The 19,933-nt window shown below is 40.4% G+C and overlaps 1 protein-coding gene across 1 annotated transcript in view; it reads right to left on the reverse strand.

Annotated features, from left to right (window-relative positions):
* pemt (phosphatidylethanolamine N-methyltransferase) overlaps positions 1-12,769 on the reverse strand; it is a 94,982-nt gene extending 82,213 nt beyond the window's left edge. The window contains exons 1-2 of the mRNA XM_061708640.1: positions 12,519-12,769; positions 8,923-9,030 (exon numbers count right to left, since the gene is read on the reverse strand). Of these exons, the coding sequence (XP_061564624.1) occupies positions 8,923-9,030; positions 12,519-12,599 (189 nt within the window). The 5' untranslated portion in view covers positions 12,600-12,769. The remainder of the gene's footprint in view (positions 1-8,922; positions 9,031-12,518) is intronic.
* Between the last annotated feature and the right edge of the window lie 7,164 nt (positions 12,770-19,933).

Genomic DNA, 19,933 nt, shown 5'->3' on the forward strand with positions numbered 1-19,933 from the left:
GCATAACCTACACCGTAGGCTCTGCGTTTGTGTAACGCAGAACCATAAATCAGCCTTTATTCTGGCGAGGTTTGAAAAAGACTTTGCAACAATGGGCAAATGAGTGATTATGTACATTCACTGGGTGAATATTATGAAAGTAAAATATATATTTCTCGCTAGAAATGTAATCAAAATGCATTTTTATGCAGAAACTAACTCAAAATATTGATTTTATTCACTAAAAAATAAGAAATTTCCGCCATGTTTTTTTTTTATTCAGTCCGCAAATGACGACGAAAAGCATTCTGGGAAATTTTTCTAGCCCTCGGTCAGGTAGGGTGCATCTGAAATCCCTAGCTGTGAAGGGCTAGATTCATAAGCACTACCCCTAAATAAGCACACTCCCCCTAGGTGAAAAGAGGAATTGGGACACCACTACCCTCATGGGAACGCGCAAAATTTAGGGGTAGGGCTGAAAAGTAGGGGTAGGGGGTGTATTGGGACAGGGCCTAACTCAACCTATAAAGTGCAGTTAGGCTATATAATAAGCTAATACTTTAGATTCTTTGGAACAGATCTCTCTTTGCTCATCTAATGTATTCAGGTGAGGAACCTCCTTCCCTCACATCTATCCAGCGTTGTCTGCTTTTGATGGGGGGGGGGGGGCGCTGCACTCTCTGCATCGGTCGTGTTTGGATGCAAGTGAGACTCGACGTACTTCAATGGCAATTCATCTCAAATCTACATGCAAAAATAACTTTAGTCTTGTCCAGCGAACCATCTGGGCATCTTTTTGAAAGTGAACTAGCCGTTCAAAAGTCCCTTTTCATTCTCCATATTTCAGTTCACCATACTTTTCCTCAAACTAGGGGTGCCGTCGACGGCCAGAACATATAGAATGCGCTTTTTTTTTTTTAATCCTGTGCGTTAATCGCACGTTAAAAAAATTGTCGGCGTTAAGAAGACGTTACTTTGACAGCCCTAATAAAAAGCAATACATTTATTTCTTACATGATTGACAGTTGGCTAATATCACTTCGTCATGTGTGATGTCATGTTACCGCACTTAGTGAAGCAATTAGCCATTTGTACTAACCCAGTGTGGGCTAAACGTGTCAGTCATTTTTTATTTCAACATGTTAAACAGTATATAAACGTCTGCTGGCAGCTCTGGATATATTTTGTAAGGAATCAGCTAACCATCAGAACTGGTAGCCAAAGATAACTGATTGACAAAGGTGGGCTTGTTCCCGTATGAAGAAAAAAAGGCCTCAAAACTGCTCTTCAGAAATCAATGGGTCACATGACCTAATTATTCGCCAATTCAGTCTATGCTGGTGAGTCGTAAATGAGTGATGAACAGCCACAGTTTACTTTTTAAATGAGCAGCGATTGACCACGTCTCTTTCTGGAGACCTGCATAGTAAACCGCACTCCGTCACTCCGTCCTTTTTAAATTAACTCAAATAAGTCAAGTTCGGATTGTTCCTCGCATGGCACCTTTGACACAGCTCTGGCCTCAGGTTGTCGACTAATTGTAGCAGCAATCACATAATAAGTGTGAAACAACTTTCTGCTTCCTCGTGTGTTTCTCTGGCTGACAACATGAATAATTCTTTCACTGATACCATGTTAAATAGAGAATAGAGGACAAAAAACCCATAAAAAGGTACATTGTTCTGTTCAGTAAAAAGAAACTGTATTATGCATATCATCTTTCCTTAAAGAGGAAAGTGTGAGATGACAAACTGACAATAGCAGATATGTAGCAAAGAAAAGAAGTGGGGAACATTGGGGTGGGGTAAAATTGGATATGAAGACTTAGTCATACAGGAAAAAGGATAAAAGTGCCACGGTGATTCACTAACCGTCCCAACAACAAAGCCACGGAGAGCAGGAGCAGCACCAGCAGGACAGACTGAAAGGAGAAAACAGCAGGAGGCCCAGAGAAAAAAAGCACAGCGTACAAGTAAAGTGAGGAAGAACAAAAGGAGAAGAGCGGGACGTAAAATGGGAAGATGGCAGAGGAAAAACCATTTAGAGCTTATAATGAAACTTTTAAAGGAGCAGACGTGAGTTTATATTCAATATTTCTGAATGAGTTCAGGCTGAAGTAGTGACTGTGTACCCTGCTCCAAACCAGCCTCTGCAGATAGGCAGGTTCAGTTATGAGTCATTTTTCTGGACAGCAGAAGGTGATGTGTTGCATAAATTAGGTTTACGAGATGAGAAGATTAAACGTATGAGAGGTATTTTAGATTGTAGAGGTACTCATATATCATGACAGAATCAGATGTAAAGTTCACTGGTCAGTCGCCAAAGAAAGAAGGTTTCACGAGTTCATAAATGTAAAAACTGCATATTTGGACTAATGTAAAAAGAAGAGGGGTTGCCATCGTAAACATCACCATGTAGCTTGTCTTTTTAGATGCATTGGCTCCATTAAATTCAAATTTTTTCCATAAGATGGTTCATTTCCTCAGTTGAAATGTTTATATTCAATGTTATCCTGTAAAGCCATACTGAAAGTCATATTTTTCTGATTCCGATGGTTGATGTTCTCATTAACTGAAGGTCCTGGTCTATGGCAATAAAATAGTGATCCAAGCACTGACATCACATGACAGACTGTTCAATGGAAAATGCAATCAATAAAGTAGTCCAAGAATCATTGGCTTTAAAAATTTGAGTTTGGTATCTTTAGAAGCGCATTACACAGCGACAGCAACATTTACAATGATTAGCAGAGCAATGTCATTCCTATGGAAGCTTTAATGTCACACTCTGCGTCACAACGTTTGATGTGGCACTGCTTGTTGTCCAGCAGAGGTTATTTCACCTCATTTAAAGATCTCATAAACATCAGTTATATATTGATATAGATAGACACACACACGCACACGCGCGCGCGCGCACACACACACACACACACACACACACACACACACACACACACACACACACACACGGATGAACGGATGAACGATTACGGATTCCTGAAAGTACGATTTAAGACAGTAAAAGTCTGTTAAGATAAATGAAACCTGGAAGTGTTGTGAAAGCTGTGGAGCAACAACTGCACCGGTCAATGGTTATTACTGTGCCCTAACAACAAGATCCATCATTAAATGCCTGCAAATTCCCAGGTTTTCAGCATCCAGAGTCCGATTGAACTGAATCAATGATGCTGAAGGAGAACGTAAAACCTTGGGAGAGTGTATATATCTTCTTTTTCACATAACTGCCATTTTCAGAAGAGCATAGTCCTACACTGTCAACACACAAACAAACATGATGAAATACTGTTTGTGAAATCACTTTTCATCTCATGTTGTACTTAATCGGAGACTTGATTAAGTACAACATGAGATGAAAAGTGATTTCTTCATTTTTTAGTAATTTCTATACTAAAGTCTTCAGAACCAATGTTGGCAGCAGAGGATCAGCACACCAAGGCCCATGCCTTTGGCTGCTGCCCAAAACATAGTACACCCAGCCCACATGGCCCCTGCTCCAGCTGGTGAGCCCACAGGAGGACGAACCCATGTGACTCATTTAGCCTGAGCTCAGCTGGACCCCATGGATAAAGGCCCGGTCACCAGGCGCTCACTGACAACTCCATCCCTCGTGACTGGTCCCAAGGTGGTGCCCCAGTCTCCCTAGTACGGCTATTAGTCATCCTTTATCCATGAGACTCAATCTTTGTCTGGCACATTCCAAAAGGTAAATTAGACTTTGGAGACCCCACCAGGAGCAATTGCCCTGGAAAAAAATAGAACCAGGAATTGAGGAGAGGTGTTACTTCCATAAAGTTCCTGAACTCCACCTTAGAAAGAAGCAAAAGAAGTTCAGTCATCCAAGAGGAACTCGGAGAACAACCACCGCTCCACCAAATTGAGGTAGCTCAGGCATCTGGTTGGGATACCTCTAAGACACCTTCCTGAGTGTGTGTTGGGCATGATAACCAGAGAAGATCCTGAGGCACACTGAATCTTTTAGCTGGCTTGGGAAAACCTGGATGTCCTTCCAGAAGAGCTGTAGGAGGTTGTTTGGGAGAGGAAGGTCTGGTCCTCTCTGCTTAGGATGCTGCACCATGACCCAGCCCCAGTGCAGCAGAAGTTAAAGGTATAATCCCTGATTTTGGAGAGCTAGCAAGATTTGAAAGTGGCACCTCCTCTAAGCCCCGCCCCCTCCTCCCCCTCCCGTCAGCGCTCCGTCCAAAGCCACGCCCCCACAAACTTTGGGGAACGCGCATTTGCAGGAGTTGAGTTTTCCAGGACATTTTGCACAGCACATTTTCAACAAAACTACCCCATGTCTCATTCACCTGTAAGCGAGGCCGGTTTTAGGGGGGGCAGGGGTGAGCTGTGCCCACCCAAACGTGCGTCCTGCCCACCCAATCAAAGTTATGTCCTTTATTTTTTTATAATTTTATTTTTTCATAAATATAAAAAAATATCACAGAATATCTGTACCGTTTCTGATTGGATGGGCACTACGCATCAATTTTAGACACAACAATGAACGCATACCGCAAAAGTTGTGTCTCGGCGGAGGGACCCGACGTCCCAGCAAAATGAGCACAACAGAGAAGTGTTCAGACCAGCACACACACTGAAGGCTGATTTATGGTTCTGCGTTACACCAACGCAGAATGGTGCGCGTCGCCACGTACCCTACGCAGTAGGCTACGGCGTACCCTACGGCTGCTCGTGTCCAGACCCCGCAGATCCCGGAGACCCTGCATCGTCTCCCTGCTCTCACCGACACAGCAGTCGCTCTGGAAATAACTACAGCCGATCAGAGCCGCGACATCCAGCCACTGCGGGAGACGGTCACGGCGGGGCGACCCCCCCTCCCAGGATCAATCTTTCCTTTCATTATAAATACTGATAATGATAATAAATACAGGTAATGAAACAAATGAAAACATTTGGCTTGTTGTCACTTTTTCACTAATCAATTCCTAAGAATTTGCAAAAAAAAGTGCGTCCAACCGAGTGTTGCATATGCATCCATGTAAATCAGTGTTTGACATTTGACGTGCAAAGATGAAGTCACTTATCTGTTAACAGTTGACCCAGTTTCAGTTAGGCCTTGGTTTTTGTTTGTTTGTTTTGGTTATGATAATGGTTTTAAAAAATTACACCTATAATAAAGTGAAAAATCTGTAAAAAAAAGAACAGTCTCGGCTTGATTTGTTTTGTATGAAAATAGGTCACCAATCAAATGAATATAATTTCCAGTGTCATTTAGAAGAGTACCCTGATGAAAATGTAGAAGCTAAATGGTCAACTCTTTATGGAATCAGTTCAGACGAAAATTGGACTAAAAGCAGATAATTGTGGGCCTTTAATTCACCATGCAGACAGTGGAGGAACCAATAGCTTCTGTTCCCTAGAACCACCAAGACCTTCAGCACTACCGGCTGCAAAGTATGGCACCGCACTGATTTCCATGAGACAAGGTAGCTGTGAGACACAAGAGACACAATGATATCGTCTTTATAATCACCTTTAATCAAAATGTGACGGCTGCACATATAACAAGGGGGTAAATTAAAGTCCCAATGACATGAGTGTGTCTGTCTCTACCATTTGATTGGAGATGCTAGTCAAATGAAATTGAAACTCTAGCTGCAATCAAATGGCATTCTTGAGCTCCAACACAGCAGTGAAACTACCTTGAAAAACCAAACCAAAACCAGTCAATGAGTCAACTCTGTGCTTTTGTGAAAAGGACATGCAACTTATTCATGGTCGTCATATTACACTAAACCTGCACATTTTTTAAATTCCGAACGATGGAAAAAAACTTTCACTAAGATGCCAGTGAGAATCCTGAGAAAGAGGTGGGAATCTTATCAATGTATCACAGCATCTATAACAATCAATGGTAGACAGGCGGTCAGCTTTATCAGACTCTGACTCTCCAATGAGTTTGTCCCAAAAATGTTTTTCCTTCAAACCAACAGCAGCAGCTAGTCAGTCATGTACAGAAAGACATCCACTCACTGCCTTGACACCCATATAAGTTTTTTTCATCTTGCCAAGGCTATGTAACAACTCCTGGGGACTCGCAGCTACAGTAAGAACAAAAACAATGATTCACTCTACAATTTGTCATGATCACTGGCGGCTGATTACTCATACCACATAAACACTATCATGAGTTGTACTATTCCTTCTGGGTTGCCCAAAAGCATTCTTTTACTCGGACTGAAAATGTTGCACAGTCTGACCTCTGTATCCAAGTGCTAGAGGAGGCACAGACACACTTAGCAGTCATTCCGCCTCCAACCAACACATTTATCCCAAAAAGGACTATGAACTTGATTTATCCTGACACTGTTGAGCTTGAACAGTTTTGGCTAAATAAATACACAGCATTACCAACTATTTAACCGACATTTAACCAATACAGTTTTTACCCATCTGGTTTCAAACTGATAAAAAGTTATAAGCCCACTTCCCAACGGCAAAGCGGACATTAACAAAACAAAATGAGAACACTACATTAACATAAATGTTTATAAGGACAATAATCATTCTGTGTAATATATTCAAAGAATCTGTAAAGTTAGCTTTAAATATTAAATTTTTTGCCAAAATGCTGATATTTGATACCAGTGACTACCAGTAAATGAATGTATTAATATGCATTCCTCTTTACAATGTTATTTAGCAGCCACAATCTCTGCACCAACTACAGTTTTCTTTACTGAATACAGTTTCAGATTTTATTTTACACATACATTGTGGGATTTAGAATGCCCCTTTGTAAAAACATGAGGTCGCCCAAGTCGCATATCACAGATAAGAAAATGAATACAATAATATAATAAAATGAAATCTCTATCTGCAAAATCCTTCTTACCAGCGGCAAAAGGATTCAGCGTAACATCCACAGCCAGTAAAACAGAGACAGGGTCTCGGTGTGGCCACAGTAGGACTCGTGAATTCGCCACCCGGTCTGACAAACCCTCTGCTATAGCTTGGCATAGTTGATGGAAGTGGACTTCTACACCTTGCTCAAGTGACAGAATAAACTTTCAAACATCTCCAAAATGTTTTTAGTTTACATGTTGTAATCTGTGCATTCATCTTAAGTAGGGCTGGGCGATATATCGAGTATAGCCGATGTATCTCGGCTTCTACTCTGTGCGATGTACAAAATGACTCTATCGTGCATAGTATAAATTTTCACGCATTTTGCTTTTAGCCGCGGGCATTAAATTACCGACTTTTCTCACTCTCTCGTCTCGTCTCTCCTTCTCAGAGACATAAAACAAGCGCACCCTGTCACACATGTCAGTCACGTGCTGTTGTGTGTTCATTATCATTGGCCCCCGACCAGCTGCAGGTGTCGGCGCTGCTGTCCGGGACCGCCGCTCACTTCCACCCCGCTTTAACTTTCCCAAACTCGCCTGTTTGCGCTGTGAGCTCATCTGCGCGGTTGCTACGCGCGGCGGACTCTTTTCAAAGCAAACCGGTTTAGTAAAAACGGGAGGGGATGTTTTCCCCTCGCACGGTTCCGGAGAGCTGAGGAGCCGCTCAGCGCGAGCCGAGCCTTTAGACTGATTTATGGTCCCGCGTTACACCAACGCAGAGCCTACAGCGTAAGTGCGCATCGCCGCGTACCCTACACCGTAGGTTCTGCGTCGATTTAAAGCGGAACCATAATTCCGGCTTTTCTCTTCCAGAACTGAGAAACGTCACCTAGTGTTGCTTAAATGTGGCCCCATGAAATCAATCACCGTCATTGTAACAAAGTCAAACAAGACTTTATGACGTCATATTTCTAACAATAAGTGAAAGTGATGCAAAGTAAAGGAGGAGAGGATGAAACATTACAATTTAATATAAAGGTGCTCTAAGGGGCCCCTGCTGCTCAGAGCAGCTCATCCTGGTAAAACCAGGACCAGAACATGTTCTTGGCAGATGATCTTCAGACGGGGAGTCAGAGATGCAACGTGCACTTTCTGTTTTGAAATGACACTTTTTGTTTGTGCCACTCACTGCTTAGTAACTGTTTAATAAATACAGTTTTGGTAAATTTGACTTAAATGTTTTAATGTAGACATATAGAATTATCATACTGGTGTGATTGTAGCATCAAAGTGTTAATTCAAGGCTAAGGCAAAATATCGAGATATATATCGTATATCGTGACATGGCCTAAAAATATCGAGATATTAATAAAAGGCCATATCGCACAGCCCTAATCTTAAATAGAAATTACAGCATTGTTACTTCCGTCAATGGTGTTAGCCGGCGGCTAATGTGGCAGCTATTTATGGCCAGTGCAGTGATCAGATGATGATGATGATGATGATTACTTCAGGCTAAGTGAATCAAAGCCATATCTTTTAAAGCCAGAATACACAGAGAAAGGATTACATCTTTTGGACGGTTATTGTAAACTATATTAGCGAGCCGATAGACTTCACTTCAAATGCAGTACTGTACTGTGCTGCAGACAGTAACTGAGCTGCTTCACCCAAATATACACTGTAGTGTGTAGTGTTTGTAGGCTGTGTACTTTTCTCGTTTATTTTTAGACTCTTAGCCTTTGCTAATTTCAGAACATTGAGTTTGGTCAGGATGATGCTTTATTAAGTTTTGGCTGATGTTTACTGACCCAAATCCTTTTGTTTTTGTTTCTTCACATGTTCTTTCACCTCACAGTTTGTACGTAGCATTCTTTGAAATTAACAAGCCTCCCAGTTAACTGCATTATCATGATGATGTGCTTCCTGGCATAGAAACTAAAAAAGAAGGATTTTTCATTATTATAAGCTTCTAAAATGACAAATTGAATGCTGCCCCCACCATAAGTAAATCAAATGTTAAGGCTGTGCATATGATGCATGTATTAACAGCAAAAAGAGAAAAAAAAAAATCCAATCAACAGCTGATCAATTAGTATATTTCTACTCACCATATTCCAGAAAAAAGGATTGAAAATGATTGCAATAACCGCAATACAAAAGCTGGAATCCTGAAAGTTGATGTATCTGAGGAGGTTTTCCATCAGAGACAAGTCCATCTGAAAGAAATAACAAAGTGTTAAAAAGAAAAAAAGAGTACAAGATCACATACATCAGAGGGGGCAGAGTAAGGTTAGTAGAGCTGTAGAGTTAGTAGAAACCTAATCTGGAACTTTTAACACGTTTAGCAAATTAAGTTCCAGTGACTGATATTTGTTTTTGTCTCCCACCTTTCCTTTTATCTTCAGTGCAACAGCGGTTAGAGTGAAGGTTGGTTCCGCTGCTTAACAGACTGTTTATTTGTTAATATTTGGCTCCAAAGACACGACGTAGTCATATGAAAGTATTCATTTCCATCTCAAGCAAAATTAACTTTTGGTGTTTTTTGTTTCAGTGGACATGTCAACCTTCCTCATGCTTTCAGGGGGTTTAAACCCACTCAGTAAGAGTTCTTTTTCAACTTAAAAATTAAATCTAACAGACAGTGTATTTGCATGTATACATGCAAATAGATTTAATTTTATAGCATTTGCTCATATTTCATCTAATTGTTAGACAAAAGCTCTGGATTGAACAATAAATTCAATTCAATTTTATTTATATAGCGTCAATTAAAACAGAAGTTGTCTCTAGGCGATTTCCAGAGACCCAGAACATGACTGCTGAGCAATTATTATATAAACATAAACAATGGCAGGTAAAAACTCCCTTAGTGGGAGAAAAACATTAAGCCAAATAGAGGCAAGGAAAAACTCCCCTTTAGGAGGGAACAAACTTTGAGCAGGACCAGGCCAATAAGGGGGGAACCTCCTGCCGAAGTCCAGCCCTCTAGCTGGGCAGTTACCGGTACACTCTTGTGCTGATATAGTAAATAATTAATTAATATCTACAGTAGCTCTACAGTAGTCTTACAGCAAACAAGAAGTAAAAGAGTAAATAGGGATCAAACAAGGTTTGCAAAAAGCTATGCATGGTAGAGAGCAGAAAAAATTATTTCACTGATGTGGGGTAACAAACATGTAATTTCTTTGATATAACAAAACAAAGTAGTGTCTTGTGAAAAGGAAAATACAGCCTCTTTCAATTTTAATGATTTACGAATCACAACATCATGAAAATCTTTGTCGGAGACACAACAGCAGATTTTTACATAAAGCATATTCATTTGCCGAAGGTTTTTACTTTAAATATCGCTTCTGATACAACCTTCCCCATTCATCTGGGCTTGGAACCGGCACAAGTGGTTGAGAAGTTGGACAATGTTGGGTTCACGGTCCGGACCGCAGACACTTTGGCACATGGCAGGGCTGGGGATTGAACTGGCAACCTTCCACCTACACCATGGCCACCTCTGAAAGCATCCCTTCAGTTGAATGATATGTACGAGGATTCATTTCTAGACAACTCTTGAGGTACAACCCCACCATATCAAGTTGAAGTCTGGTCTTTGTCAACACAACACACTATTTCTAGCTATTCTGAAATTGTTGGACACTCCTGGCTGAGCCATTTCCTGGTTACTGCCTTTTTACTACTTGCTAACAGTATTTTCCCTAAGTAAATAATTTCAAAACTAAAATCCAGCTGTAAGTCAGTTATTATTCTAATTGCTGTTACTACATCAACCCAGTATGTGGAGATGTTGGGGCACTCCCAAAATATATGGTAATGGCCAGAAGACTTATTTCCACATTCTCTCCATCACTGTCCGTATTCTGGGTTGTTAGTCTGTAAACTCTTGATTTTAGGAGTTATAAAGTACCTTAGTGTGTTCTCCCAGGTAAATTCTCTCCACAAATCAGAAGTAGAGGTGGTGGACTGTGTTCTGCAAATGTTTAACCAGTCATCTTCAGTTAAAATAATGTCTGCTTCCTTCTCCCATCTGGATTTGATGTACATTGTAGAGAGGCCCTTGTACAGTTGTAAGGCAGAATAGATTCTGGAAATAAGTTTGTCTGTATTACTTTTAGTAAATATCTTTATCAGATTAATTTCCTCCTCTCCAGTGGATCTAATGTTGTTATCAAAATGGTGGTAACAGAGGGGGGCTGGAGTCTGGAAGACCCAGGTTGGAGCCCCTGGATTGCAACCGAGCTCAACCACTTTGGGCCCCTGAGCAAGGCCCTTAACCCTTACTGCTCCCCGGGCGCCGTGTCATTGCAGACCACTACTCCTAGTTTGACTAGAAATAGGTTAAAGGCAGAGAATAAAATTACCCCATTGTGGGATTACTAAGGGAAACATGTTTTTATTTTATAAACAGCTGCAGGGAGTTTAATCTGGTGTTGGAGGATATTGTGCGATGAGGTGTCCAACATTTAAATCTACTGTCCAAATCAGTCGGTTTGAAATCTGTATCCATTGCTATCCAACGTAATATTCGTGCATTTCTCTCAAATTTTGGGTCTCTCAGTTTTTTTGTGCCAGATATTTAAGGGAACTATAATCCAACTAGTCATTGTATCCAGATTTTGTTTTAGGAGTGTTTTATCCCCTACAAGAGATGGGAGAGGTACACTTGTTACATTTTGTTCTCTCTCTCTCTCTATATATATATATATATGTATGTGTGTATATATATGGTGGATGGTGGATTTTATCATATGGGGACAGATAATTGGTGCTGATTACAAATAATATAATATATTACAAATAATAGCACTGACCAAAACACCTGCCGAAATACTGCAGAAATGACATAGCAGCAGTTAAATGCAGCCTTCTGTAAGCTTTAAATATCCACTGGGCTTACATCAAATACATCAAAACACAAAAATAAAAAACAGTTTTCTGAACTTATCAATATGCCTCTGTCCTTCACAGGATAAGTAAAATGGATCACTGCAAAAACTCAAAATCTTAACAAGAATATTTGTCTTATTTCTAGTTAAAATGTCTCATTTTAGTAAAAAAAAAAATCTCATTACACTTAAAACAAGACTTGTCACTGGAAAAAACAACAATTTTCACCTGTTTCAAGTAGATTTTCACTTAAAATAAGTAGAAAAATCTGCCACTGGAACAAGATTTTTTTGCTTGTAATGAGAAGATAAATCTTGTCCCACTGGCAGATTTCTCTACTTATTTCAAGTGAAGATTTGCAGGTGAAAATTGTCAAACAAGTTATTTTTCTGGTGATGACTCTAAATGTTGAAATAGCACTAAAACCACATTCATTGATGAAATGACATAAGGGATGGAAAGGGGGGATGTCAGTTTTACAGGGGGGATGATTTGGACCGTTTTTATTTCAGGGGGGGATGCCATCCCCCCTCAACTCCAGTACTGTATATAACTGTAAACTGAAGTTTCACTGTAATGTTTGAGTACATTTTGTGGGTAATGGTGTTTTCATTTATCCAGACTCATGCTTTTATTTTGGAAAAAGCAACACCGGGACCGGTTGTGTTCCGGTAGTTATCGCTCGTCCACAGACTTGTTGATTCGGTCAGACCGACCTCACGTCGGCCTCGTTACACCGTAGGTAGCGCTTGTTCCGAACCAGACGGAGACTTTCCGAGCAACCAACAGATGTAGTGAGTTTTACCTTGGAGTAATCGATGTTGTTGAGCCCTCCGCAGCAGTCCAGCAGACGGTTCCCAGCAGGATTGTTAGCGGGGTCTCGCATCGACGTTGACACGTGTGTGTGTGTAGAACAGTTATGTTAATCAATAAACGGGGCAAAGTCCTGAATGTTAAGCCAAGGCAGAAAGCCTTGTTGTTGTTCGCTACACGTGTCACAGTAACCCCTAACCTCGCCCGGTGCATGCTGGGAAATGTGGTTTGTGTAAAATGTATCTTAAATAAAAGCGAAGGTGTGTGTTTTGCATTTAACCTTCTCCTTTTGGTGTTTTTATTTGTTTTTAAATACCGATTTATTTAATACATTCAACACATTGATAATGTGTGAAAACTGATTCTAGTTTTTCTCCCCTGCAATAAATTACATTGTCTTCCGAACGACAGCGACATCTGCTGGCTAAAAGACCCAGCGTTGGTATGTGTTCGTTAAAATAAAAACATGATTCAGTCTTTTTTTTCTCCCCTGTCTCGTTTTACAGTTCTTTCTTTCTTTCTTTCAGTTGTTTTCTTCTTCTCTTTTCTCCTTTCTTTCTTTCTTTCTTTCAGTTGTTTTCTTCTTCTCTTTTCTCCTTTTTCTCCTCCATATTCAACTATTAGTGTTCTTCCAATCCTTTTTTCTTTCATCTATCCATTATTTATCATTTTTCAGTCAGTCCTCTTTAACCATTGTATCTTAATCATATTTATTCTTCATCTCATTTATCCTTTTTCTTGTCCTCCAATTTGCAGACTATATCTTCCACTCTTTTCTTTACTATTCTGCTGCCATTCTCCTTAAAAGCTTTTTCATGTTTTTTCCACCCTGTATTCTGTCCTTGACCTTACCTTCTCCATCTCTTCACTTTATTATCCTTATAAGATAAACCTTTAATAGTCCCACAGAGGGGAAATTTGCAGTTTACAGCAGCAAAGGGGATAGTGCAAAAACAAGAGGCAACAATAGAAAAAGTAATAACACAGTAATAATAACACACTATAAACAGTAAACTGGTATACAATGTATAATGTAGTCTCTACTCTCCTACACTCTTCTGCTTCTCTTATTAAGTCTTCAGTTTGTCTATTTGGTCCTCTTCTCCCTCCTCGTCCCTTTCCACGCCCACCAGTTTTTGTTTGCAGTTTTGTTTGTTAAGTAGAAGCCACCTCATGTTGAGGGAGCAACTAAAGACCCTGCAGCTCCCTGACCGAGCACATTGTCAGTGCATCAGGGTGTCGGAGCTGAAGGCATTATAAGTAAAATGAAACAAGCATGACATCCAACCTGCAAATGAAGATTACAGCTATAATTGAAATTCTCTCTTCATTCTTCGTTTTCAGCTCTACTTATCTCCTCGTCCTTCAAGAGGTGGGCAGTGTGTGGCATATACTTACTGTACTGCACAGCCCGAGAGGCAAAAACATTTCATGCAGAAAAAAGGCTTATTTTTTTTACTGTTATTGTTTGCAGGAAGAACATAATACATATTCAACAGAGGCTTTTCTCTCAGGCTCTAATAAATAGTGTCTTGTAAAAAAAAAAAAAACTGCTCCTTAAAATGAACACCAGTCATGATTACATAACAGAATATGTTACAAATAAATAGTTATATGAAATGAGGTCAGATACATAGGTAGATACACAAGAGAGAGTGGCCTGTCGGCATGATGGATGGGTAGGTATGTCTTCTATGGAACAAATGTGACACATCCAAGTTTAATCAGTATTTGAGATAAATAGGTATCGTGCAAAGTAAGTGGTTCCACAGAAACCAGTGAGTTAAGTTAAAGTCGTCTCCAGGGGAGGGGAGCGTCCATACTGGTCGCTACCTCTCATCCTACTGTTCTAGATGACAAATCAGTCCTTGGGTTTATTTTTCACTCAACCCTTCCAGTCAACAGTAAAGCTCGGCCTCGGGCAGCACTGGACTTTCCACAAATACAAAGAGCCAAAACATAAAAGGCATAAAAGGTTGATGAATATCCAGCCTTGTACGGAAGCTCCAACCTGTACAAGGTCAGGTTGAGTCTGTTATAAAAGCACAACTAGTAAGATGTCCAACCATTGTCAGAGTAAGGTCACCTTTTATAACCATAAATAAAAATTGCCGTAGCGTTTGTCACACTTAATTTCTGTTGCAACACATCTGCTTGACCTGCAGCTGAAAACTGTTCAAGATTCAACAACATCACCAGAGACTCGTATTCATGAAGCATGAAGTCATTTACTCACAGATTTAAATAAGAACAATTGTCATCATCAGTTCTGAGTCTGGTGTGGCGAAAAGCAAAAAAGAGATTTACTAAATATCCGCTATGCTCCCTCGTGTTTGTCTTGACTGTCAGAGTGGTCTCTCTGACTCAATGTGAAGATGTTTTCAAGGGACTAAAAGGCTACCAAAGGACAACATTTTGGTGTCCAAACAAGAATCCCGTATGGGATCCATGACTGCGAGAGAACCTTCTAACCTCAAAGACTTGGGAGTTTTGTCCTGAAGGGGTTATCCAAAACCTTAGAGGTTATGTGCATAAAGATTAACCGTTACATTCATTGATCTGGTGAAACATAAAGGGTCTGTCAGTAATTAATGAAAAGTTTGTCATGGATACTATATTGCATTTCTGTCAAACTAATTCCGCCTACATGGCAGAAATGATTTTATTAGTAAAAAAAGAAGTATTTGATCGGGTTAAGTTATTTTGTTTGACTTAAAAGAGACATATTATACTGTATACTTTTTTGAACAGGTTATAATTTTTTGAGGAATGAATAAATTGTATTTTTTTTGGTCACTTTTTCTCTTTTTTCATACTTTAAAGATGGAGAAACTGGACAACTCTCCTCGGATTTTAGTAGATCTGAAGTCTGTCTCTGATAACGTAGTTTGGACCTATAACAGCCTCAAATAAAGTGACATGGTTTTGTTTTGTCACTTTTTGAATTGGCAGTCACCTCAGACCCAAAGTATGCTTAGTACCACATTAAGTAAATTTATATAAAGCTATATAAAGCAACTTGTATATAAAGGGTAGTTGTGGCAGTTCAGGGTGTTAGAGGCTAGCAGTCATCACTTAGCATTTAGCATTTGTGGTGAATTTTGTGACAGAAAGGGCAAAGACAGCATTATCGCTATTATTATAAAGATAATTTGGCTTGTTGTGATGTTTATTAATAGACACTGATGTTTAATGTATGCGTTTGAATAGGGGAGAAGGCCTCCAAAACACTTCCAAGTAGCAGCTGAATTGGCATCTCTTGAGACGTTGAGGGACTGCAGCAACTGCCCGGTCTGTTGTTGGGCCGGCTGCCCCAGGCCAAGGGAAATCACACCAAACTGGATCAGGCTGAATGTCCATGAAGGACAAAGAAAAGATGATAATAAATACCAACACAATGATGCCAAGAAAAACAAGCATGAGATGTTATGTAAAAGATGATAGAGGTTATTATGGAATAAACGCCAGCATTGACTGCTTGCATCACCGTCTGCTTCAAAACAAAACGGCAACAATAGAAAAATCATGCAGCTGCACAGCTGCTGTTCTGTGCCCTCACTGTGAATAATTTCACATTCTTCTTCATATGGTGGTCTTAAAATACTCCCAATAAAAAGCCACAAATAGAAGCTGGATGGGAGCATTACTAATATTTGACACAAAAAGGCAGAATGCAAACTTAGAAGTCTCCAAAGATTTAGGTTTGTTTCTGCTCCATGATTCCAAACTGAGAGAAGAGTCCAGCAGTTTTAAAACTTGTTTGTGTGACAACTGGGTACATAAACCCACCACACCACAAGTAAACAATGTTGGTATCTGTTATCTGTTAACAGATAGCTTTACCTCCACATCTGCATGCATGGAATGTATATTTATATTCCAATTCAAGGACACATTTTCAAAAAGTTGATGCTGTTTGCTGCGTTTTAATGTCTGTGATGTGATTTAGTCAAAACAACACAGAGACAGTTTCAACCATTCTTTTAACCTTTGTTTAAAATGGGAGGGACGGAGTTAACTCCTCAACTCCCACTTTATCTTTCTGCAGGGTGTGCAGCTTTTGAAAGCAGTGTTGCAGCTTTGTGCTCACCATTTCCAAGGTTCAGCAAACTCTACACAGAAGTTGGGTGCAGATAAAGAAGCTGGAAAAAAAAATCTGGGTCTGTGATGTCACAGTACCCTGCAATTCTGAATCGCTTACTGAATAAGGAATATTCAGTTACCGCAAGTTAGCTATTTTGAACTATGTTCATTCTGGTCATCGCAAACACACGCACACATGCATTGCTAAATGTCAGAATCAAAACAAAGATGGGCAGCAGCAGGTCCTTCGAGCTAACACTATGATGGCGGCCCAGCAGTCCCCGGGACGTCATCACAGCTGGCCCCCTTTTGACCCTTCCAGCCCAACCCACAGCCCATTGTGCTCGTCTGTTGGCGCAATCAACAGCACAACAAAGCATATTCTCTTTAAAATATGGCTGAGCATGAACTATTAAGTCTTTATTCACAGGTCTGAAGTCAAGACAATGCTAAGTACTAAGTAGCTCCCAGTGGTAAGTCAAAGAACTGCAGTTTTCTGTACTTCCCTACTGAACTCAACTTAAAAAAAAAGGCTGTCTTGGTTTCTATACACTGCAAAAACTAATTTCTAAGAAAGCAAAAAGAAAATAAATCCTTTTACCAAGAAAATGTGTGTTATTTCCGTCAAATGACAATACTATTTTGTTGTAAGTTAATGTTTCTTACCCCATTGTCAGATGTCTTTGCTTAATTTACGACAGTCTGACTAGATTGAGGAATATTAGGCTTACCTCGGGGTTGTTTTTGCAGTGTATAAAAAGCTTGTTTAGGTTTATGACTAAATGAGACTTAAGAGACCGACAAGTTTTAAAGGCATTTTAGAAGTTTCTTACAACTGTCTTTTTTCTGTGTTAAGGAAGACATATTTTGGAAAAAAGAATAAAGATGTTTCATGCAAACATATATTTGATTGTTTGAAGTGACAACCTGAGGACTGCAAAACCAACAAGCCAAACCTTTGGGGTTAATCATGCCCAGGTATGATATGGACTGCTTAAAGTGAATCCACTCAAAGTATGAAGATGTCTTTCAGTAAGTTTGCTTTGTCATGAACTGGTTTTTGTTCATATCAATAAAACTATTCAACTGAAATTTGTTTTAGTCCTTTATGAATAGAAAATAAAGGAATAAAAAAGTCAGTTCATGAATTTAATGTTTTATAGGGAAGCAAGGACTGACAAGGAGACAATTTCAAAAGATCAAAACGTCATAGCCCCTGTTATAGGTGCAAAGTGGGTGTCATAATGCCGTAGTGGGTGGCGTAAAGCTGAATCACTGATTTTAAAAGAAGATCACCCTGCAGAAGAGAAGCATGACTTGAAAACTCCCCCCTACAGAAACGTCTGCTTTGTACAGAGATGTAGATTCATGTGCCAACCATTGAACCCACATAACCCAAACTCCCGGCCCTGCAGAGCCTGTGGCCCCATGTCACCTGCACGAGCCCATAACAATAGTGCACATAATATTTGTTAGTTGGCAGCCAGCGCTCCGCTAAAACTGTCAATTACATCTATTATCTGTTTGGTTTGCGGAACAAACAGACTCACCCTTTCCCACATTAAACAGCTGACTGTGTTTACCTTCCAGCGGACTGGCCAGGAAAACCATGTGTGTATTGTTTTCAATCGCACAAGGAAATACACGCACACACACAGAGGAACATCATGGACTCTGAAACAACACAGTTGGAATATCACTGATAAGACAAAGACAACATGTGGAAAAAGAATAGTGAGAATAGAAAAGTGAGGAAAGAAGAAGTCTATCAGCTTGTCCTCATGCTGTTTTTTGCCAAACACTGCAGTTATGATAGCCTGCAGGAGCTCTGCTTTTTCTTCTCCCCGTATCCCACTGATATTCATGTGTTTGTATAGATGAATAGTCATCCAGGTACCATTGCTCCAGAGTGCTCGACTGAAAGGCATCTGGTTATTTTCTTGGTTCTTGAAGGTGTCTCACCTCTTCAGCTGTACGGGACTGAAGGGCGGTTTCAGGTGTACACGCCGCTGTCGGGACCTTCTCACCTCGGGAGTCGTCGGGTGCACCACCCGTGTGGACCGGTGGGTCATAGGTATCTTTTGCCGACCGTATGTTGTTTTTCAGGCCGACATGTGAGCTGTTTAGGTCACATGTATCAGCGTGTGAATGATTGTAAAACCGCCTGGGGAGGAGATCCGAGTCTGCATTAAGAAAAATAAATAAATAAGTGTTGTGTCGGTGAAACCTGAGACCACCCACCGTGTCGGTTTCTCTGCTTTAACAAACAGTGGCAATGAAAAAGCGTGCACATCACTTGGGACTGACTGGTTTTCTGTGTTCATGTGTTATAAAATCTGAATTTCAGCCAAGTCACAATAACAGAAACACAATGTGCTTAAGCTGATTACAGTTACTTTACTGAGCAAACCATTAAACATTCACGGTGATGGGGCGGAAAACAATTAAAGGAACCTTTGGAGTTAAATTGGTGGTTGAACCTCCTTTGGCAGCAATCACATTAAACAAACACGTTTGGTAGTTCAGGAGGGATATTTTTGACCATTCCTCTTTAAAAAGCTGCTTCAGTTGATACATTTGTAGGATGCGAAGAACTCTTGAGGTCGTACCACAGCATATCTAAGCAAGTGATTGTTCTGTAGTAGATTTACCAATTTGTAGGGTCATTGTCTTGCTGCATCACCTGGCCTCTACCGAGGATCAGATGGCAGACATGATCTTCTAGGTATTTTGGTAAATTTGTGGAATTCCTTTAGTTCTCTCACTCATAGTGAACCAGCTTAACCTAATCCAGGTTCCACACAGCACTCTAACGATGTGTTGCTCATTTATTAACTCACACAAACACTCATACTTCAGCACTTCTATGAGCAATGTATGACGACTGTGGTTATTGCAGTAAAGTATGTGCCCAGGGACACGTCGACCCAAGACTGGCATGGGAATTTAGACCAACCCATTCGACCCAGCAATCCACGCCCTCCTCAGAGACAACAAGTGGTCCAGGCAGTGATCAGGCAGCGGACCAACCTCTCCCACCTTTGAGATGTTTGGATGTCGGTGTTCGTTTCATCAAACAACAAAACATTTCCTCAGTAGTGTTGCAGATTCCTACGGCGCTCGTTGGCAAACTTCAGGCAGGCAGCGATATCTGAGAGCAACAGCTTCCTACGTGGGGTTCTGCCACGGACATGCTGCCGTACCATCACTTACATCTGGTAAACTCATGAACAGAGAGGTTTTTCCCGTTCCAGTGAAATGTTTAGCTGCTACTTGTAAGTTGTTCTTAATCTTACTGATAGTTTTGTGTTGTGTCTTTAGTCA

The sequence above is a fragment of the Cololabis saira genome, chromosome 19 (assembly GCF_033807715.1).
Source record: "Cololabis saira isolate AMF1-May2022 chromosome 19, fColSai1.1, whole genome shotgun sequence".
Lineage (NCBI taxonomy): Eukaryota > Metazoa > Chordata > Actinopteri > Beloniformes > Belonidae > Cololabis > Cololabis saira.